This window comes from Mytilus californianus, unplaced genomic scaffold (assembly GCF_021869535.1).
Source record: "Mytilus californianus isolate M0D057914Y unplaced genomic scaffold, xbMytCali1.0.p SCAF_7, whole genome shotgun sequence".
Taxonomy (NCBI): Eukaryota; Metazoa; Mollusca; class Bivalvia; order Mytilida; family Mytilidae; genus Mytilus; species Mytilus californianus.
Window position 1 is genome coordinate 85,470,147 of NW_026262723.1, and position 22,486 is coordinate 85,492,632.

General features: G+C 31.9%; 2 protein-coding genes across 6 annotated transcripts in view; one reads left to right on the plus strand and one right to left on the minus strand.

Annotated features, from left to right (window-relative positions):
• LOC127707709 (long-chain-fatty-acid--CoA ligase 1-like) overlaps positions 1–20,665 on the minus strand; it is a 56,411-nt gene extending 35,746 nt beyond the window's left edge. Inside the window, exons 1-2 of one of the 4 annotated variants that reach the window (XM_052212397.1) lie at positions 20,505–20,665; positions 10,476–10,631 (exon numbers count right to left, since the gene is read on the minus strand). In XM_052212397.1, coding sequence (XP_052068357.1) covers positions 10,476–10,613 — 138 coding nt within the window. In that variant the 5' untranslated portion in view covers positions 10,614–10,631; positions 20,505–20,665. Of the gene's footprint in view, positions 1–3,211; positions 3,600–5,168; positions 5,319–10,475; positions 10,632–11,200; positions 11,222–20,504 lie in introns of those variants that run through there. The other 3 variants (XM_052212396.1, XM_052212400.1, XM_052212399.1) reach the window with 3 other exon arrangements.
• LOC127707703 (aspartate, glycine, lysine and serine-rich protein-like) overlaps positions 16,112–22,486 on the plus strand; it is a 33,006-nt gene continuing 26,631 nt past the window's right edge. Inside the window, exon 1 of one of the 2 annotated variants that reach the window (XM_052212386.1) lies at positions 16,112–16,215. The gene's annotated coding sequence lies outside the window, so the exon portion shown is untranslated. Of the gene's footprint in view, positions 16,216–20,880; positions 20,959–22,486 lie in introns of those variants that run through there. The other variant, XM_052212387.1, reaches the window with a different exon arrangement.

Sequence of the window (22,486 nt, forward strand, 5' to 3'; positions counted from 1 at the left end):
AAATATAGTTATCCTATTACTCATTCTAAGTAAGTATTTCAAATGACAAAAAAAAAAACTACAGTTTTCAAGCAGTCACTTAATCATAGGGATGATGTCAAGGATGCTGGACATATGACTGATGGAAACTTTGTAACTTAAGGTATCTGCATACAAGGAATGAAGCATTCAGGTTTTCTACCTTCTGAAATATAAAGCTTTTTATGCTGTTGCAAGCGCTGCTGCCACTAGATAGTAATCCCTATGTCTCGAAATTCCCAGGCGAGACAAAAAACCAGAAAAAAATTTGCAATGTTCCATTTCAATTATTTTTAAGCAGTGAAATGGCAATAAATGTCAATTCCATCTGCCGTTGATTGCTTCATAACAGATACTTTTTACTAAATGTAATTATGAAAAAATTGACAGTAAAAGTAGATATTGACTTTAATCCAATAGAACAAAGAAAATCTTCTTAAATTTTTATTTTAACAGCAAGCCCTTAAATCGTAAACAAATATTAACATAAGATAATTACAACTGCATGAGTTGATTGTCTCTTTAACACCAAACAGCATCAAATTCTGAGAATAATGCTTGATTTTCAACGTAAAAATAAGTTAACTTTTGAGGAACCAAGAGCTAAGAGGCATACTATACCACTCATTTAAAGCAATCTTGATGTTCAAAGTTTTGGAATTAAATATATCAAAAGTAATTACTATCTATAAAATAAGCCCAGTTTTAAACAATAAAAATATTGTACAAGCATGAGAATTTATACTATCAAAAGGTGCAAGTAAAGATTTCATATTTAGACTTTAAAACTAGACCTTACCAATGAACGAACACAAGGTCAGGGGTGAATGATATATGATAGATGGACATACATCCTCTACAACAAAACTCCATATCAGTCATTGTTGATATGTATACTTAATGAAGAACATCTCAATCCCGAAAACCTAACATGAGGACAAAGCATGGATATAATGTCAGGTGAAAATAATTGGCTAAAAAGCAACCTCTACACAAATTTCGCCTAACTCAGGGAAAGAAGTGATAAGTTACGAAGGTAATTTTAATTGTAAAGGCAGTCACTGTCAGAACAAATCTATAAAATTCCCTCCCCAATATGTCAATTTCCAGGTATGAACAGTTTATTAATTATTCAGATTTATATTTCAAATCAGTTATTGTCAGTAGTTTTTAAGATGTTACAGGTATTTGTTATGAATTGACTACTTTTCTTCTCAGTACATAACATCTTGAATATATATATATATATATGATATATACCAGATGAACTAATGTTACATTAATTCTAGTATATAGATGTCTTCTTTCTATCTTTAATTCTCAAGTCATAAGAATTTATTGATTCTCCATATCTTTGTATCAGTATAATAAAGATATATTTTCAACATCTTTCAGGAAAAAAATCTAATAAATTGTCCATGGTTATTAATTACCAGTAGCAGAAAAGTATTGTTATTATATTTTCAATAACTTTATTTTTTAAGTATATTTTCCTGTTATTCAATCTATGCATTTTGATACTTAATCTAATTTTTACAGATCACAGGAGAATTATAGCACACCTGGAAATAGGGTCCACGCCATATAGCTAATGCCATCCCTTTGAAACTGCTGTCATTGTTAAACTTTTTAAAAAATCTTTTCCACAGGATCAAAACTAGGGCTTTATTATCCTTAGTGTGTAATTGCTTCTCAACAGACCCTACAGACCAATATAGTCTCTATTAATATTCAAGATATATAAGTGTTAAAAAACATCTTTTATTTATTAAACAGTTGCAAATATACATGTAAATGTTCTATTAGATAAAGCCCTACCCCCTCCTTTACACACACACTTTGGGCTATAAATTGGGAAGGCCTGCTTATTTTTGTTTCCAACATGAGTCAATGAATATAAAAAAGAAGATGTGGTATGATTGCCAATGAGACAACTCTCCACAAGAGACCAAATGACACAGAAATTAACAACTATAGGTCACCGTACGACCTTCAACAATGAGCAAAGCCCATACCGCACAGTCAGCTATAAAAGGCCCCGAAATGACAATGTAAAACAATTCAAACGAGAAAACTAACGGCCTAATTAATGTACAAAAAATGAACCAAAACAAATATGTAACACATAAACAAACGACAACCACTAAATTACAGGCTCCTGACTTGGGACAGGCACATACATACAGAATGTGGCAGGGTTAAACATGTTAGCGGGATCCCAACCCTCCCCCTAACCTGGGACAGTGGTGTAACAGTACAACATAAGAACGAACTATAAAAATCAGTTGAAAGAGGCTTAACTCATCAGATGGCTAAAAATACAAATACTACAATTACAAGTGGACGTGGCCGGGTACTTGTACATCCAAACAACAAAAAGACACTAAGTACAGATCTGAGAGTACTCGCAGTTACTGACAGCTAGTTCAAAGCCACTAACAACTAATAAAAAAAATCATGCATCTAAGACTTAAGCATTTTTGGGGTCAAAGGGTGCAAATAATATTATAGTTGTTGTTATACTTGTTTTATATATACGTACTAAGAAAGAACTATCTGTAGGCTTTCTAAGCTATACTTAAATTCTAAATCAGATTATAAGACCATCATGCAAAGCAACAAATGAAGTAACAAAAGATAATCAGCATATTCAAGTCATATTTTTTTTTTCGTTCTGTATTACTAACAGACAGAAGGCAAAGAGTGCATTTGTTTCTAACCCGAAATTTTGTCATCGATGACTATCGTTTAGTAAACGTTAAGCTGCTAGAAACAAATACATCGTTTAATAGCCTTTATCGACCCCGCGTAGTGAGACAGAAATAGATTACATACACGCACTGTAAACAAACAGGTAAAAGTGAGGGAAATGAATGACCAGGAGTTTGCGAAAAACAACATGTGCTCGTAATTATTTAAACGACAGATGCAGAAACAAATACATTGTTTATAAGTCTCAACGATAAACGATTACGCGACTATTTTGCGCGTACATCGTTTATGTGAACGATGTCAACATTAACCCAAAATTGTAAGAAACAAATGGATTAAACGACAACGCGTGTAATCGTTTACATCGTTTAGGTTAGAAACAAATGCGTTCTAAGTGTATTAGACCACAAATATTTAAATTTCAAATAGTCAATAAACGATACTTTTAAACCAGAATCAATACCTAAATAAAACAACTTACAAACACAATTTCCGACTGTGAATGGAATCGACTGTTAGTCTTTGTAATAACTACTGAAGCTGAATGTCCCATATCCAACAATTCATTCACAAATGATGTTCACTTCTTAATTGATTGATTAGTTTTCCAGGTAAACACAGTATGTTTGTCTACTTCATGACCATAAATAAAATACTTCCATTTATTAACAAGTGTACTATAAAGTTCCCTTTTCAAGCCATTTATATTTTATGACCACAATTGATACTAATAATTATAGTTAGATATTAATTTTTTTTCTGTGACAGGTAGAAAACAACGAAGACACAGGTAAAAAGGATGAAATATAAAGACAACAATCCAATAACTATGTAACGATAGAGTAATGAAACTAGTATCAATAATGGTAACAACACACTTCCAATCAATGTAAGTGTTTATTACGACTTATACTTAGGCTATAGAAGTAGGATGTTCATCATGCCATTCTATTTTAGCCATTCAATAAGAGTTACGTATATCTCACATCCCATGTGATAATTACAGCAACAATATTGACACTAGTTCTATAAATAAACTCTGAAATTCCACTAATATCTACATCTTTCTGTAAATAAAACATGAATCATTATCTAACAATCCTGATGCCTAAAATCACATAATAAGAAAAACTGTGAAAAGTGTTCAATTATTCATGTCACAGATCCCCCTTTTGGCATAGATATGTCAAAGTCTATGATTAATGTAGGTAAAAACCTAAAATTATTATGATAAAAGAATAGAACAGGTATCAGGAGATGCAAAATTGTTTTGGTATTATGTGAAAAAAATTTTTGCAATAAAGTCATTGTTTCTGAAACAGTTGCAGATACAAGATGTCTACCCTTTTTATAGATATGCAAAGGCTATGTTTTGCCACAGAAAGTCCAAAACATCAATTGGAAAAAAAAGAAAATAGTTGAACAATGCCATTAGAAACTAAAGATTCTGTGAAAGTTTTCTTGAAACCTATTCTCTTGTCTAAAGGGAGTTGAGGTTATGACGTGTGACAGACAGGCAGACAAAAAATGAATGTAGAATGAACAGAATTAATAATTAATATACACAGGTGCTTCAACAAGCAAGATGTTTCATATCAGAAAATGATTAAAAAATTAGTACACTTATGTTGCAATCATTATACTCGCATTTTTGTCCATTCTTAAAAAACCGCAATAATAAATGCATGCGAAAATTTCTGAATTTACAGTAAATGTTAATAGACCAACTGCTTTAAAAATTATATTTCTATTTTCATTATAGTGTTAAGAGTACAAATGTATTTATATCAAGAAATATCTTTATCACTTAAGACCCAAAGGGACATCCTAGAGATTCTAAAAAATTCTGACCTAACTATTTAACATGCAAAAAATATAACAAGTATAATTAAGGTAACTTGTGATCGAAGTTTCAAATTGATTCATTGATTAAGAAAATAAGAATTGTGCATTAAGAAAACCCATAAAATAAAGAGGAGCCTAGCTTATGAATATAGGAACATGGATTCCTACAAGTTAATTTGCAATTTTTAATCGAGTCAAGTATTTACTCAGTGACAAAGAATGTACAATTCTAAAAAATCTTAAAAATGGAAGATAAGTGATAGATCAGACTAAAAGCTCACACTTTAAGGCCCTAGGGCTAGATAAGGTAAAACATATGAAAGCATCTTAGAATGTTATGTCTATATATGCTCAAGGTTTTTAAACTGAAATATGACAGTCTTAACTAAACATAAATTGAAAACAACACTTATTTAAAATTTGGTGCATATAAACAAGGAATTATATACAATTCCTTGATATAAAGCACTTTACAGATTTATCTTCATAAGAAACGCTCAAACCCAAAATTTGAAAGCCAAGGCTGTATAAATACTTGTAAATAACTTCAAAGTAGATAAAAGATGAATAATGAACAATACAAATCTACTTACTGAAGCAATCTCAGACTGAGAACTGAACTGATCCTGTGAAATTTCTAAAGATTCTGACTGTCCCATTACTATAAACTTTAGTTGACTAATAAGGTAAATATCCTGGTATGAAATTTATGTGTAATATCAATCCTGTAATAAATCATGTGTGAACTGTGGCCACTTATTTTCTTAACCCAAAAATATTGTTTTCAAGGTAAAGTAAACAACTCTTTTAAAAGTGATTGCCAGTAAATTGTAAATAAGCCACGCATGCAATGGCACGTAATAGTCAAAGTTGTGACTGAGTGCGGAAATATGAAGATAGATAGATAGTAATATTTAACTGGTCAGTTTACCTGAGGACAAATTCACCAGCAAAACACATCAAGGTGATAACTAATCATGCAACTACATGACTAGTTTAAATTCATTGTGGGAAAAGAAACAAACAAAACTTTAAATAGACCCTCTTCTTGTTTGATACATGTATTCAGAAATACAAAAAGATATCATGTGAATCCCTGAATCATAAAATGGTTGTAGACTAATGCATTTAAGTAATGTAGTTTCTAAATATTAGTTGTTTATATAGGCAGCTTTCAGTCCAAGTATAATAGCAGAAATAAAATGTTCACACAAGGATGTTGTATATGATATTATAACCAGAGAAACACATTCTCGAACATGGTTAAATATTTTAATTGTTTAACTTAAACTTTTGATACTTTTGCTGCTCCAAAAGATATTTAAAACTGTTAACACACAGAGGGCTCATATTCTGCTTGAAAATGAAACTAAAGGATTCAAAAACCACCAAATATCTATAATGATCCAGTTTCAGTACTTCTTCATAAAAAAATTTCATTAGAAAGCTACACCATTTGAAAATTCGAAAATTAGAAAATGATACTCAATAAACATGACTTCAGGGGGCAGAGAGCCTTAGCAATGTGCAAGAATTCTGATGTAAAAGTATATCATATAGCAATGCAGGTATATCACAAATACTTCTTCATAAACACTTCATATCAACAATCTTTAAACAATGCAAAACCTTCCAAAGTCACTGATGAAAGACTCAGAAGGCAAAGCTTCGTATTTGTCCCAAAACTCTACATTCTCTAGTATATGGATGGTAATGCAACTACATATGATTCTTCAATTTCATATCATACATATACTACTTCATGTAACATAACAATTCAGACAAATTAACATATTCAATTGTTTCTGTTTAATTCATTTATTCACAACTTTTATAGACTCAAAGTAAATACTAGGTAATAATGTTTTAGTGGACTAAAATAAATATATCCCATTATTCCCTAGAAGTCACTCCAGTATAGAAAAGACCCAGAAAAACACATTCCTGTATCACAATGGTATTGTCTTTGCAAATGAGAATACATATGGTGGGAATCTAAACTGCTTTCAATATGTCTAAAAATTTATTATATGAGAGGTTTGGTCATACACCAAAAATCCCCTCTACAAACAAAATCTATGGTACATATAAAAGGTCTATCTATAAAATCAAAAGACCTATTGTCTGATTTTTAAAACTGTTTTTTGTTAAATGTTTGAAATAGCTCTTGCTAAGATATAGCCTTTTTACACTGATGGGGTGTAAAGCAAACACCAATACATTAATCAATCTTGTCAGGGCAGTTCCGAATATATATGGTTTTGGGGTGGGGATGTGGAACAATTTTTTGATTTATTTCACAATTAACAATATAAGGGCTCAGTTACAGCTGTTATCATAATGCTAGCAAGTTGAAGGTTTGGTTGGCTTGCTTGCTTTGTTTGTATTAAAGTTTGCTCAATCATTGTAATTAAGATTGACATCTGCAAACAATATAAGTAGGCCGAGTTAAACCTGTATATAGGTAAATTTGATTTACTTGATAATGTCCAATCAAATTTAAATATAATGTATACAAGTTTAACTCCGCCTTTTTATATTGTTTTCAGATGTCAATCTTAATTACAATGCTTGAGCAAACATTAATACAAACAAAGCAAGCAAGCAAACCAAACCTTTAACTTGCTAGCATTAGGATAACAGCTGTAATATATCTATGGTTTACTGTAAAGGTCTTGTCATGACAATTAATCAAATATATTGTTAAGTAGGGGGTGAACATATGCAGTTTTCAAATTATTGATACACAGAGGGTTGGGGATGTCCGACAGGGTCAACACAAATGGTGAACTAGAAGGTCTAATCAAGGCAATCAAGACCATTTATGGTTTAGGATTGGGGACCTAAGTCGTTTTTTAAGATATTTAACCAGGGGCATAACTCGTTAAAAATATTTGATCAGAACTGATTTTCGAAAGTGTCAAAGACATTGCTGATATTAACCTATGATATAAGTTTCATAAAATTCTGGCAGGAATTGAACACATGAGAGCGATAACATTGCAATTTTCCATATAATCAATATTTTCAAGGGACACAACTTTTTTTTAAATAATTGATCAGCACTGATTTTTGAACTCTTCAAGTACATTGATGATATAAACCTATAATATAAATTTCATAAAAATCTGGCAAGAATTGTACACATTAGAGCGCTCATAAGGCAATTTTCCATATTATTAATATTTCCAAGGGGCATAACTCTTTTTAAAATTATTGATCGGCACTGATTTTCAAATTCGTTCAAGACATTGCTAATATAAACCTATGATTTAAGTTTCATTAAATTCTGGCAAGAATTGTACATATGAGAGTGCTAACAATGCAATTCTCTATTTAATTCATTTTTTCAAGGGGCATTACTCTTTTAAAAATAATTGATCTGCACTGATTTTCGAACTCGTCCAAGACATTGCTGATATTAACCTTTGATATAAGTTTCATAAATATCCGGTATTTCCATGTCCCCCGCAACACATTACTCAGGGGACAATTAAAGATTTATAATATGAACATGTATTAACAATCCAATTGATACAAATAAAACTAATGTAATAAACAAGCTGTGACAAGCAAATTTACTTAAAACAAACACCGTATTAATGAATACATTAACAGAATGTTAATCTTGATGTTACAAAACTAACAAAAGGATAGCATACTGAACATCCTTTATGGCTTACTTGGTAAACTACTGGCTCAGGATGAGTACAAGTTCCTCTATAACTCTATCCCCATTGTACCAATAACTCTTATTAATAGCATTCAATGATATATTGATCAATGTTCAATATATTGGAATGCTAAGAGCATTATCAAGACTTGAAGTTCTCCTCACTGTTTCAAAGTACATTCTTATCAAAAAGAAATTAAAAGTGTTCAATGGAATGTTATTTTCTAATTTTATGAGGTCATTTTAGCCAAAGACCAGTTTCATAGAAGGTAAATGAACAGTGGACCTCTGGATTAGTATTCCAGTATATTGAATGGTTTAAGAAATATTGAAATTAGTAAACTGTACTGGGATAGACAGTGAAAGGCAGTAACAATGATATAACATGCTGTCTTTAACCAGGACAAACAACTTAAAAGTACAAGAAAGCATTTGTTAGCATTATGCTAAAGGTTTCCTCAAAAAAGTTTAAGCTTAGAAAAAGATATATATGACAGGAAGCCTATTCTAAGAAAGATAACTCTTGGTCTATTTACAAGATGTGTCATTGCAAAGGCCACATGGTTACAAGAGCGCAATTATTCGTTAAGCATTTTCCATAGGGTACCAGTGGTGTTCCATATTTTATTTCTCGCAGACTACACAAACTAGGAAATAACGGGTAGCAGTTCCTGTTACTAGAATTGCAAGTGTTGCATAACAACCAAAAAAATATATATGGTCATGCGGCAAAAATTGACTTAAAATGCAGTTGAAAAACATCGTCTATTTTTTTCGCTTAATGAAAAAGGCAGATTTTTAATGGCTCCGACGTGCAGATATGAATATATTTTCTATACTTTGTACAATGTGAATTTGTTTTTCTGGATTTTTTAAACCTAATTGGATAAACTTTCTATTAAAAGTAATTCCAATCCTGTATCATCCAATCAGAAGACGTACAAGATTCTAATCTGAGTACCATCTTGGGGTAAAAAACTTGCCGGAAAAATGTAAACAAATAATTGCGCTCTTGTAACCATATTGTAAATACTTTGACTTCCAAGAGTTGGAAAAAACCATAAGAGAAATTGGCTCTAACAGAGGTATACTAAGACTAATGCCTAGGGTTAACAGTCAAATCTGTATGTAACATCCTCACGACCAGGGAAAACTGACCTTATCAGAGAGGTGTTGAAATGAGATTCAAAATTCATAGGTATTCCTACGATGTGACAAGAAGAGGGTGGCATGACAAGACAGGATTTAACTTAATAGAGGTGACCTTGATAGCTGTTTTTACTGCAGTTCTTTTATTTCCCCTTCTTTTTACTCACATTTTATAGTAGCATTGTATTGTTCAAAAAGACTGCATTAGTGAAATATCACTTCAATGTGATTCCGATATTTAATCATCTCCATTGAATTCATGCCTAACTTCTTACTAAGGAGTTTCTGAGCTTGTCAATCTTCGAAAACTGGGTGATGATCTCTAGATGTCTGTTTTTGGTTGGCTTGTGTTGTTGGGTAGCTGACTCACCAATGTTTACACCACATCTCCTTTTATCAATTTTATACTACAGACACAACCAACCAAAATACACCAAGATGCAAGCTAAGGTAATCCTGCATTTAATGATACATATGATATGATTTAAAATTGATTGGACCTATTGATAACTGTATGCTGATCTACTCTTTAGAAGTAATCTCAGTAATAAATATAGAATAGCTATACATAGTCTCAAGATATAAAAGTTGGTTTTAAAAAGATAAGAAACAGGTAGAATGACAGCCTTTGCCTAGCATTTCTATCCTGTTTCAAAATGAGTATAAACAAGCATTCTGAGAGTATTGCATGGCAATACATAGGCCCCTACCGATTAAAAATTCATTGTATTGGAACAAAATGCTAACTTGATCTATAACTTGTCATGGTGTAAATTTTAATACAAATATCAAGTCAATATCTTCAAGCATGACGAAAAAAAGTGTTGAAAACTGATTATTTGAGTGAATTTTCTAAGTCCAAGGACCATAACTCTGCACAAAATCATCAGACCGGAACAAAATTTGAACTTGATCTGTAACTTGTCATGATAAAACTATATAAAAATTATCAAATCAATATCTTTAAGCATGATGAAAAAAAGTGCAGAAAACTGATTATTGAAAATTTGGCCAAAATGATCCGAGGACATTATGAAAAGTTATGGATGACTGACATTTTAAAAAGTAGTACATGTACCTTGATTTCTGTTGATTGGTTGTTCAGGTCTACAGCTGAAGGAACAGGATTTGGATTCTGTGTTAGATATAAATATGTGGCTGTGGAAACAGCACTCAAAGTTATGGCCCCTGCTCCAGCTAATTTCAGATAGTCCATGTCCCGTCCAGTTATCTTCTGAAATTAAAAAAAAAGGGACAAGTGTCAAGGCAATATCCTTGTTCAGTTATTTAGACATTAAGTTGTACTTAATCTTACTACTACATAACGTCATGTCATATAAGAAAATTGACAGACTTTAAACTGACTCTATGATCTATCCAAACAATACTGGATTATTTATGGAAATATTTATGGAAATTAATTAAAAACTTTAAAAACATTTTACAGATTTAAAGTAAATCTTATTAATAAACTGAGTACCTGGTAAATAAATACCCATCTATATACATTTGTATAAATCTTATTACCATAGATTTCACCTCAATGTTGAGTTTAAATCTTATAATCCTAAATTGGTAGTATTTACATGAACATACCTTTTAAACTTTTAAAAGTAACTAGATACAGTTTAAAAGTAACTAGATACAGTTTAAATGTGAATAAGAAGGAAGAACACATCTGCTGACTTTTGAGTTTTTTTCTCTCACAAATATTGAATGTAAACCAATAAGAATCTCTGAATATATAAAAAAAAGTTATCAAATGACTTAAAATATTTCCCTATATGCTGAAACTATACAAACCATTGCAAGCTTTCTTTAGAAAATGATTAACATCCCAATGTTGTAACGTATATGATCAAAATGTTACTATCAAAAGTACGCTCAAGCTGTATAAAGGTCACATGAACATGCAAGGCCAATGATACTCAAGGTTACTAATACTATAATCATACCATTTTGTGACCTTGATCTTGAACTTAAAATGATTCATGTTTTCTTTCACTTCACACCATACAAAGTAAAGATAACTTAAACAAACAGCCACCTGTACAACGCATAACCTCTTCCATATATACATGTACTACATGTAACCTTAACCTTATGGTATACAACAATAAGCAACCAGTCTAAAAGCATTTATCAAACTGTTGGAACAAGAATGGCATGATCAATAAAGAAATTAAATTACCTAGTGATCACAGATAACTCAGTCCAAAGTTACCTTTTATTTTTTTTTCATTTTTGCTAGAGTAAAAGAATTTATAGGGACATTACCCTTGAATGATAACTGTCTCATCCAACAGAACTGAATTTAACCTGTATCAAGAAAAGATTCATGACATTTTGAAAACAAGAGGCTGTCAGAGAGACAGCAAACCGGATTTTCCTGCAGAGGTCGAACCCTGAACAGTTGAGCAAGTATGGACACTACATTTAAACTTAACCAGCTCTGAATTTGGATTGTGATTGAATATTTGACACATCATAGGTTTGTGACACAAAAAGAATGTAGTCAAAGAACTGATATATTTGAAATTGGACATTTAAATACCTATTATGGTCCAATATCCAAAATCTAAGTACATATTAGAATCAGCATATCAAAGAACCCCAAGAATTCAATTTTTGATGAAATCAGACAAAAGTTTAATCTAGGACCCTTTGGACCTCAATGTGGACCAATTTGATAAAGGAGCCCACAATCCAAAATCTCTCAATACATGGTTAGATTCAGCATTTCAAAGAACCCCATAAATTCAATTTTTGTTGAATCAAACAAAGTTTAATTTTGGACCCTGATTTGGACCAACTTGAAAACTGGGCCTAAAAATCTAATATTTAAATAGAGTTTAGATTCAGCCTTTGAAAGAACCCAATATATATATATTTAATTTATGTTGAAATGAAACACAGGTTAATTTTATCCATAATATTTTCTGTGCAAATGGAAATAACTCAAGCTGGATAAATAGTTCTCTAAAATAAGATATGATGCAATTTTTCAAATTATAATCAATAATATAATAACAACAACCAGTGATGACTAAGTTCTCTAAAATTAGATATGATTTAACACTCAAACATTGTTAGAATCAGCATATCAAAGAACCAAAGAATTCAATTTTTGATGAAATTAAACAAAAGTTTAATTTAGGACCCTTTGGACCTCAATGTGGTATTATCTTATTAATAATGAAAAGCTCGACCGTTTACAAGTTCTTAAACAGGAGGGGGGTGGGGGTGACTCAAGGGGACTCGCCTTATATTTCATTTGATTAGTTTTATTGTCCCATACAAGAATATATATGTATTAGGGGTGGGGATCTCGACCGTTTACAAGTTCTCAAAAAGAAGGGGGGTGGGGGTTACCCCAGGGGACTTTCCCTCAATTTCATTTGATTTGTTTTATTGTCCCATTCAAGAATATATATGGTTTAGGGTGGGGATCTCTACCGTTTACAAGTTATCAAAAAGAAGGGGGGTATATGATTTTATATCTATCAATTAAACACATCACTTTTCAAAATAAATAACTCAAACTTATTTCCATAAACCAGTAAAAAAAAAGTAATCAAATTTAATTAATAGTTGCTAATATTGTTTCTTTCATGTGTCAAAAAATAATACAGATCTGCAACTTATCTAGCAATGTCAAAAACTTTATCTCAAAATAAAAATAGATTATTATCTAATTAAAAACAAGTTCAGATTCAGCACTTGAAAGAACCCTATATATATTTAATTTATGTTCAAATATAACACAGATTAATTTTCCCAGGGGACCTGCCCTTTATTTCATATTTGTTTTTTTGTCCCATACAAGGATATATATGGTTTAGGGGCGGGGATCTCAACCATTTACAAGTTCTTAAACAGGAAGAAGGTGGGAATGACCCCAAGGAACTCACCTATTATTTCATTTCATTTGTTTTATTGTAACATACAAGAATATATATGGTTCCGCGGTGGGGATCTTGACCGTTTACAAGCTATCAAAAAGAAGGGGGTGGGGGTTACCCCAATGGACTCCCCCTATATTACATTTGATTTGTTTTATTGTCCCATACAAGAATATATATGGTTCAGCGGTTGGGGGTTACACCAGAGGACATCCCTTCCCCTAAATTTCATTTGATTTGTTTTATTGTCCCATGCAAGAATATATATGGTTTAGGGGTGGGGATCTCAACCGTTTACAAGTTCTTAAACAGGAAGAAGGTGGGAGTAACCCCAGAGGACTCGCCTTTTATTTCATTTGATTTGTTTTATTGTAACATACAAGAACATATATGGTTTCAGGGTGGGGATCTTGACCGTTTACAAGATATCAAAAAGAAGGGGGGTGGTATTTTCCCCAATTGACTTCCCCTATATTTCATTTGATTTGTTTTATTGTCCCATAGGGAACGAAAATCAATTTTGGGACATACAGCATACATACTTACAGACAGACAAGGGTAAAACTTAATGCCCCCCCTCAACTACAGCGCAGGCATAAAAGTGTGGCAAACTGATTGACCCCAAGGAACTCACCTTTTATTTCATTTCATTTGTTTTATTGTAACATACAAGAATATATATGGTTTCGCCGTAGGGATCTTGACCATTTACAAGTTTTCAAAAAAAAGGAGAGTAGGGGTTACCCCAGGGGACTTCTCCTAAATTTAATTTGCTTTAATTTATTGTCCCATACAAGTACATATATGGTTTAGGGGTGGGGATCTCAACCGTTTACAAGTTTTCAAAAAGAAGGGGGAAGGGTTTACCCCCGTGGACTTCCCCTATATTTCATTTGATTTGATATATTGTCCCATGCAAGAATATATATGGTTTCTGGGTGGGAATCTTGACCGTTTACAAGTTATCAAAAAAAAAAGGGGGTAGGGGTTACAGCAATTGACTTCCCCTATATTTCAATCAGAAAACAGTAAATTTTCAAATAAATCTGTTACTCCAATGATTATCATATGCTAAAATATTTCAAAGATCTAATTAATAATGAAAATAAATCATTATCATATGCTGAAATATTTATAATATCTAATTGAACAGAACTATGGTTGTTTAACATAGTACTCTAACATAATTAATAATGTAATAATCCTCAAAATGTCTAATGATATAGCGTATAATCATTACCACTTAGGAAATAGATAATTTTCAAACAAATCTGTCACTCCAATTTTTATTCTGAGATAAGACAAATCATAAAAAGATAACAACAGTAAAATGTTTAAAAATTCTACTTTTGGATATTAAAAATGAAGATAACTCACAAAGGAGATATACTAAAATCTTGAAAATTAATAGAGACCTTCATTAAGTCCCAGGAAACAACATATTTAAATTTGAAAAAAATTTGTTAAAGCGTTTTCATGTTATTGTGCGGATGCTTTTGGCAGCCGCCAGAGCCGCCCGCCGTATATAACCATTTTAATAACCGATATTTCCTTCGAAAATCCGGTTAAAAAATTCTAGTCAAGCTCTTCTTGGATTTTTTTTGTATCAAAATACAAATAGAAAAAAAATCTTTTCAGATAATAATTCTTTCATTACTATTTGCTACCACTTTACATGGGATCTATTATTTTGCTCCAGTAAATGGCATTCTACTCTCTAAGAAATTAGCTGGTTGGTTGGACAGACAAATATACAGACAGAGACATGTTGTCACTGAGATACAGATCCTTCATAAACTGTTATCTAAATATCCTGTAACAAAACATTTATATCTGGCATTGTCATTATCACCTACAATCGAAATAGGGTCAAAATCAACAAGACTTTCATCTGCAATTATATCACCTGATCCAATTAATGCATGTGTATGAATGGACTTTGTTAATGAACTGTTTTATCTACCATCAGAAATAGGTTATCATCAATTTACCACACTTATATAACTTACAATTATATGGACTTTCAAACAAAAAGAGAGATAGAAACAGTAAACATCATTCTATAAGAAGACTTTAATTAAAAAATTCTAGTGAAAATTGTTTACAATGATTGTCTAGAAATTATGAGCTACAAAATCTATATATACAGGATATAACTATCTAGACAGAAAATTTGCAGTAATACCGTCTATTTTTATTTTATTTTTTCAAAAGTTTCTCTTGAAATAAGAACAGTTTTCATACTATGTATGTTCCCCTAGTATATTATTTGTTTTTTGGCAGTAAAAAAAAAGAGTCAGCAAAATTATCAGTTTATATGCATATAATTTGTCGTAATTTATATTAGATTGCTTATAAGATTCAAGAGGCTATTAGTTACCCGACATAAGAGTAGAGTAATACCATATTGGAGTTGGAAAAATTACAAAATATTGGAAAAGTACCTGTTGTCATAAATTTAATGTTGTTGAGAAAAAACAAAGATAACTATCCTTTTATGTGATTTAAAAAAAAAAAGAGTGTGTCTGTTACAGCAAAAAACACTAAATGTGTGCTACTGATTAGAGTAGAGGGTTATATTTGTTAGAACCTGGGTGAGTTTGATACATATATAACCTTTAAGACAGTAAGGGATGTTATCATATCATAAACCAGACGATAAATCTCCAAAATGGCCTTAAACGGCCTTCTGGTTGTATATTGGTAAGAACTGATAATGATTGAAAGGTTTTATCTAACCTAATTAATAGATACCCCTATTTCTCTACATACAAATCAATAACACAGGTACATTGTACTTATAGATAGGATAGACAGGAAGTTAGCATGCATGTGATCTTTGGACCCAGACAAGTGAACCATGAAGCCGACCACAAATACACCACAGCAAAAAGCTAAAAACATTTATACTTAAAGGTAAATTAAGTATAACTTTTCAATTCAATTTCCCCTTACTGGTAACAGTAAATTGACAGTTACCAATTATTTTATGCAACAACTGACGTGTTGTGTAAATAAATCATACTGCTATTATCTTCAGACATAATACTTTCATTTTTGAGTATTTTGCTTTGTTTGATGCGATTAAGACAAAGATATGCAGAGTTTTCTAAAACAAACTGAGGTGTCAGGGTAAGATACAAGCGCAGGCTTTGTGGGGCAGGGCCAATTGTTATATATTAAATAATTCAGAAACAGAACTTAAACATCATGTATTAATAAGAGGTTCAATTCTCCTGGCAGAACTTATAACCATCAAATTAAAGTCTTGGATTTTAATTGATAGAGTAGAAAACAAAACCATGATTAAAGAAGTTAAAATTTTCTCAGACAGCCAATTAGAAATTGGAATCCTTTCCTGTAACTGGAAGATAGTAAATCATAGGCCAACTACTTATCAAATACAAACACTAAAACATCAACAAAGAATTCAATGAACCTGCAGCTATGATGTGTACAGGGAAACAAAATTGCTAACAGATTAGCAAATAAACAGCAAAAAAAGCTAATAAAAATATTCAATGGAACTCATATAATAGTTACCAAGCAGGGCATTAGAACAACAGCAAGATCTTTTGTCAATAAAAATTCGTAAAGGGGTTTCACGGAACCCTGTGTCTCGCCTGCAATTGCTGCTGTCAGTGTAAAAGTGTTATGTTGACTTAAAAATGAGTCCATTTAACAGTAAAATACAGAATTTAAAAAAATTTAAACTTTTTCTATAGATGCTTATGCTTGGCGACAGTCCTGAAGATTAGCTTCCGTTCAAGTTTAATAGCAATCCATGAAGGTTTACAAATTTATCATGTCACAAAAATTTAATCCTAGACATTATCTCTTAATCATTAAAAAGCTTCTGCCAAAGTTTCATAAAACTCTATGAAGGTTTGACAAAGTAACTGATGTGTAACAAACTTTAATTCAGTAAGCCTGTAATTCAGTGGTTGTCGTTTGTTTCTGTGTTACATATTTGTTTTTCATTCATATTTTGTACATAAATTAGGCTGTTAGTTTTCTCATTTGAATTGTTTTACATTGTCATTTCGGGGCTTTTTATAGCTGACTGTGCGGTATGGGCTTTGCTCATTGTTGAAGGCCGTACAGTGACCTATAGTTGTTAATTTCTGTGTCATTTGGTCTCTTGTGGAGAGTTGTCTCATTGGCAATCATACCACATCTTCTTTTTTATATTTAACCCTAGACTTACCTACTTGTTACCTGTACAAAATAAGTCCATTTATCAGAAAAACACGGGAAAATGAAAATGTCGTGATATCATCTCATGATGGTGGATAAGCCAATCAAATTGACGCAGTTTTCATATCACTTTTTCGCATCACACTCCGTGCAGTGTGATAAGAGAAATATCTTGTCATGCAAGAAATAGATAACAGGTCTGACACAACCATAAGAGAAATCATTTTTAACCCTTGAAAGTATTTTCATATAGGACAGAATCTACTTTAAAAAGGGGCTCCCATAACACGTTTTCATGAATACAAATTAGTGTATTTTTTAAATTAAGTATTTTTCTATTGTGCTTAATGGTTATCTTAATTGGAATTTACAAAGTCAATTTGGTATTATTGCTATGAGTTTGAAAATCATGATTGTTGTTAACTAGCTTTGTTGTAGTTACTAAATACTGTAGTGCTCGTTTTGATTTGGAATAGTGCATGATTTGAATGATTGTGTGAGATGTTAATGTTTATGATTGCTCCAAGCTTCAATGTCTACATGACGAGTTTGATGATCGTTTGATATCTTCTGCCTTTCTTTAACAAGTCTTAGACATGTTAGATGAATGAACTAGGCCTTTGATTATGATGGCAATATTCATTATTCATTTCATCAAAATAATTCTCAAAATACTAAAAGAAAACCGTTTACGTTTACATTTTTAGAATGATACTTTATTTAAAAAAAATAAAATCTTATTATCTTTATTTTTAAAGCAATACACTAACTATAACACAATTAAAAAAAATATTCAACACAAAACCATTAAAAGGGTTGCTAACATGTGGGTAAAAAAGTTAATAGGAGCGAACATGATTTTGGGCGAACAGACTCAGATTCAACATTGGCCGGATAAACATTGGTTCAGAACGACGAATGCAGGACAACTTGGCCCAGAGACCAACCGGACGGAGTGAAATTGGACTGACTAATAAGTCAACTCTGACCATCTATAATTACAACTCAGACACAGTATTAAAAGAGGATTTAAACTATTTAAATGATTTTAAATTATGTAATGATATATTTTGCATGACAGTATCATTTACATATTGCTGAATTTGCAAAATATAATACAAAAATTAAAATTTGTTTAATGCGAATTCAAATTTCTACTTCTCTTTATCAATTTATTATAAAACTGAATTGAAGCAAAAAAGTCTATGTTGAATTTGTTTTATTTATTTGATGAATTTTTATTTTATCATTTAAAACTCAACCGTCTATATGAATTCTAGTCACTTCGGCACCTGGTCAAATCAGCACCCCTTATATGACCTAGTCAAATCGGGACCTGGTTAGCTCAGCACCTACGGTAGTTATTTCAGCACCCAAAATTAAAACTATGTTTTGCAAGTAAACTTTTGAAGACACCGTTTTTTACATAATTAATTTAAATATTATTACTCAATGTGTCAACGTATATTTGTAGCGCGTAACAGAAGTTCCAATGAAACTTTGTTATAAAAAATGGGTCCATAATAACTGTTTCTATTGGAACTACTATACTACTAAAGGAAGAGACTGATTTCATTGAGCCGCAACTCCTCTGAAACCATACAAAGTCGGAAATATTTGTGATAAGACGTATAAATGTAGTGTTTTGTACTTCCTTAATTTGTCTTTGAAATAATCTTTTTTCCACAGAAATTTTTTAGAAAATATCCAAATTCAGAGACCGTTATCGATCCGTGTCTTAAACACTGTCGCGCATGCTCAGTCGACGTACTGCCCAACGACTCAGCCCACGGCCAACTCGCAACACTCAAACTCTCTCACTAATTATTACAACTTGCATCACTTTATCAAACTCGCACCACTCAAAAAAAAAAAAGAAATATAACAAACTCGAAGAAATGTGTTAAATCATTAAATTGTTTTCTTCTTCTCTTAGTAAATTCCTTCATTCCCGGAGCACCTGTGTCACACAGAGACAGAAATTGCACCACTCGAAAAAAAAATACTGCAAACTCGCACCACTGATCAAATGTTTTAAATCATCAGAGCATAATGCATCAGTGCATAAAAACAGTTTGAGAAACACAAACCCAATCTGTGTATAACTATAAACATTTCAAGTAGTCTTCAAGCCGCGCTTGAGCTGGTTTTTTCTAGTATATTATAAAGGAACCTCTATTTCATGACAACTGCACATTTACTAGTAAACATGGGCTACAAGAGGTGCCAACGTTATTCATTTTATACAAGTAGACAGGAAATGCAAAAAAGGCTGTACTTTGACCTATAATGGTTTAATTAATCAAATTGTGACTTGGATGGAGAGTTGTCTCATTGGCACTCATACCACATCTTCTTATATCTACAATGTATATAAAAAACAAAAAACTATTCTCAAATAAAAAAAATTAAAGAAAACGATAAAAATAATATTAGGTGCCAGTTGAATAACCAAATGCCGAAATTACTTTATGTAGGTGCTGAGTTGACCAGGTGCGGTAAAAACTGTAATTTTATAAATTGTCTGAGTTGGCATTATAAGATGACTTATATATGGTCCCAATTGACTTTATAGACTTTCAGAGTCGACCTACAGCTGTATTGATGGTCTGTGTTGTCTTCATAGACAGTCCGAGTTGTTTTATTTTTTTGTAGATGGTCCAAGTTGTCCTTTTTGCAGATGGTCCGAGTTGTCTCCAGGCCGAGTGGTCTCTCCAGAACGACTTTGAGCTAGAACGATAAGAAACCTTAATTTTTTTTTCAGGACACCTTGGATGTACTGTTCAAGTACATATGTATCTTTACATATATTTCAATATGAATATATGGAGATGTTCAATACGAAACTGGCTGTTAATTCTGTTCATTAAAATAAACGTCATGTCAACTAAATCGGACGGACAAAATTACCGGACTTTTATATGGAGTAAACGTCAATTGCGACAGCAACCTAACTTTGCTGGAATCTTGGAAATTGTTTATAAAATTGTCTACCAAATTCTACGCACCTTAGTGTTTCAATATTGACAGTTAAGTGATACAAGCATGGAAAGAACGTGTAGGAAATTAGCCGGTTTCGTCGATGACTGGTGACTTTCTATTCGTCTGACCATTAGCCGAAATTATTCAACAGGGATCCAGTTCAATTTGGACTTAGGCTGGGCCTCTCCTTTGCAACATACGGGTATGTCAGAGCCAAACAGATAAAGGACAGGGACCCAGTCTAAATTTGGACTTTGCCTTACCGTGATATACAAAACGTAAAGCTTTTATTACCTGTATTGAATAAATTAAGAGTTATTTCATATTTGACAGTTGTGAATAATCAAGACTTGAACAGATATATCCCGCCAAAAAATCAAAATTTAAGCTGTCTTTGTAAACTTTTTTTATTTCTTGCGTACAGTGTATCAATTTCCTCATACAGCATATACAGCCTCGAACTGGTCAAAGGAAGACAAGGTGCGTTATTTTGCAAAGAAATATATATTTTTCAGTAATGCGATGAGTTGCCATATTTCAAAATTATAGATAACTGAAGGTTATCATAACTATGCAACATATGAGATACAGTTGAACATAACCAGTGTCACTGTGTTGTGCATCTAGTGATCTACACAAAAAGGGGGAGGGTTGTGAGGCCGGCAAATTATTATTAGTAAAATTTTAATAATGAATTGCCCATAAAAGACGTCATTATTGTCTTCACAAGTTGATAAATATTCCCTTATCTTATAGTAATAACTTCTATTTCATCATAACAATGTGTAGCTGCGGAACCGTAGCTCTGGGTACTTATGATATTTTCTGACAACTTGCAGACTAAATAGCTATGGATTTTTCCTATTCCTAAACGTTCGGAATTGAGAACTAGGTTCAGGTCACATTTATTTCCAAATTTGTCATTGTTTATCCCCTGTGCATAGCTTGTCAGTGTATATTATATAGTACTTTTCTTTAAATATTTTTCTATGATATTGACATACTAATTTATGTTTGTATATTCATTTCCTTGACACTATTATCTAATTATTTCATTCTGCCATTTTGAATGATCTCATGACGTCATTAAATACTAGAACAGATAACTCTCAATAGGTATAGAACGTGTCGGTTTGTTTACGTTTTCTTTTATTCTATTTTTTGGACTATTTGAATGAAAGAACATTTTATTAAAATCATTAGTAATAATTCTTCCCTGTACTGCTGAAATTTTGTGGTAATTATTTTTCTAAAGCCTGAAAACACACGAATCTCGCTTAGTAAAACCACACACTTTCTATCTGTAAAAGATTAAAAAAAATATTGTACATAGTATTTTTATGCCCCCGCATTAGCAGAGGGGCATTAAGTTTTACCCTTGTCCATCTGTACATACGTCCCAAAATTGGTTTCCATTCTCTAACTTGAGTTTGCCTCAACCAAATGTTATGAAACTTATACACAATGCTAATAACCACAAAACACAGATCACATTTGAATTTTGGTGGCGTCACTTTAACCGTTCAAGAGTTATGCCCCTTTATAAATGGAAAAATTGCAAAATTTTTAGTTTCCGTTCTCTTACTTAAGTTTGCCTCAACCAAATGTTATGAAACTTATACACAATGCTTATTACCACCAAATACAGATCAAGTTTGAATTTTGGAAGGGTCACTCTAACTGTTCTAGAGTTATGCCCCTTTATCAATGTTTATAAATGGAAAAATTGCAAAATTTTTAGTTTCCGTTCTCTAACTTAAGTTTGTCTCAACCAAATGTTGTGAAACTTATACACAATGCTAATAACCACAAAACACAGATCAAGTTTGAATTTTGGTGGTGTCACTTTAACCTTCAAGAGTTATGCCCCTTTATAAATGGAAAAATCGCAAAATTTTTAGTTTCCATTCTCTAACTTAAGTTTGCCTCAACCAAATGTTATGAAACTTATACACAATGCTTATTACCACAAAACACAGATCAAGATTGAATTTTGGTAGCGTCACTC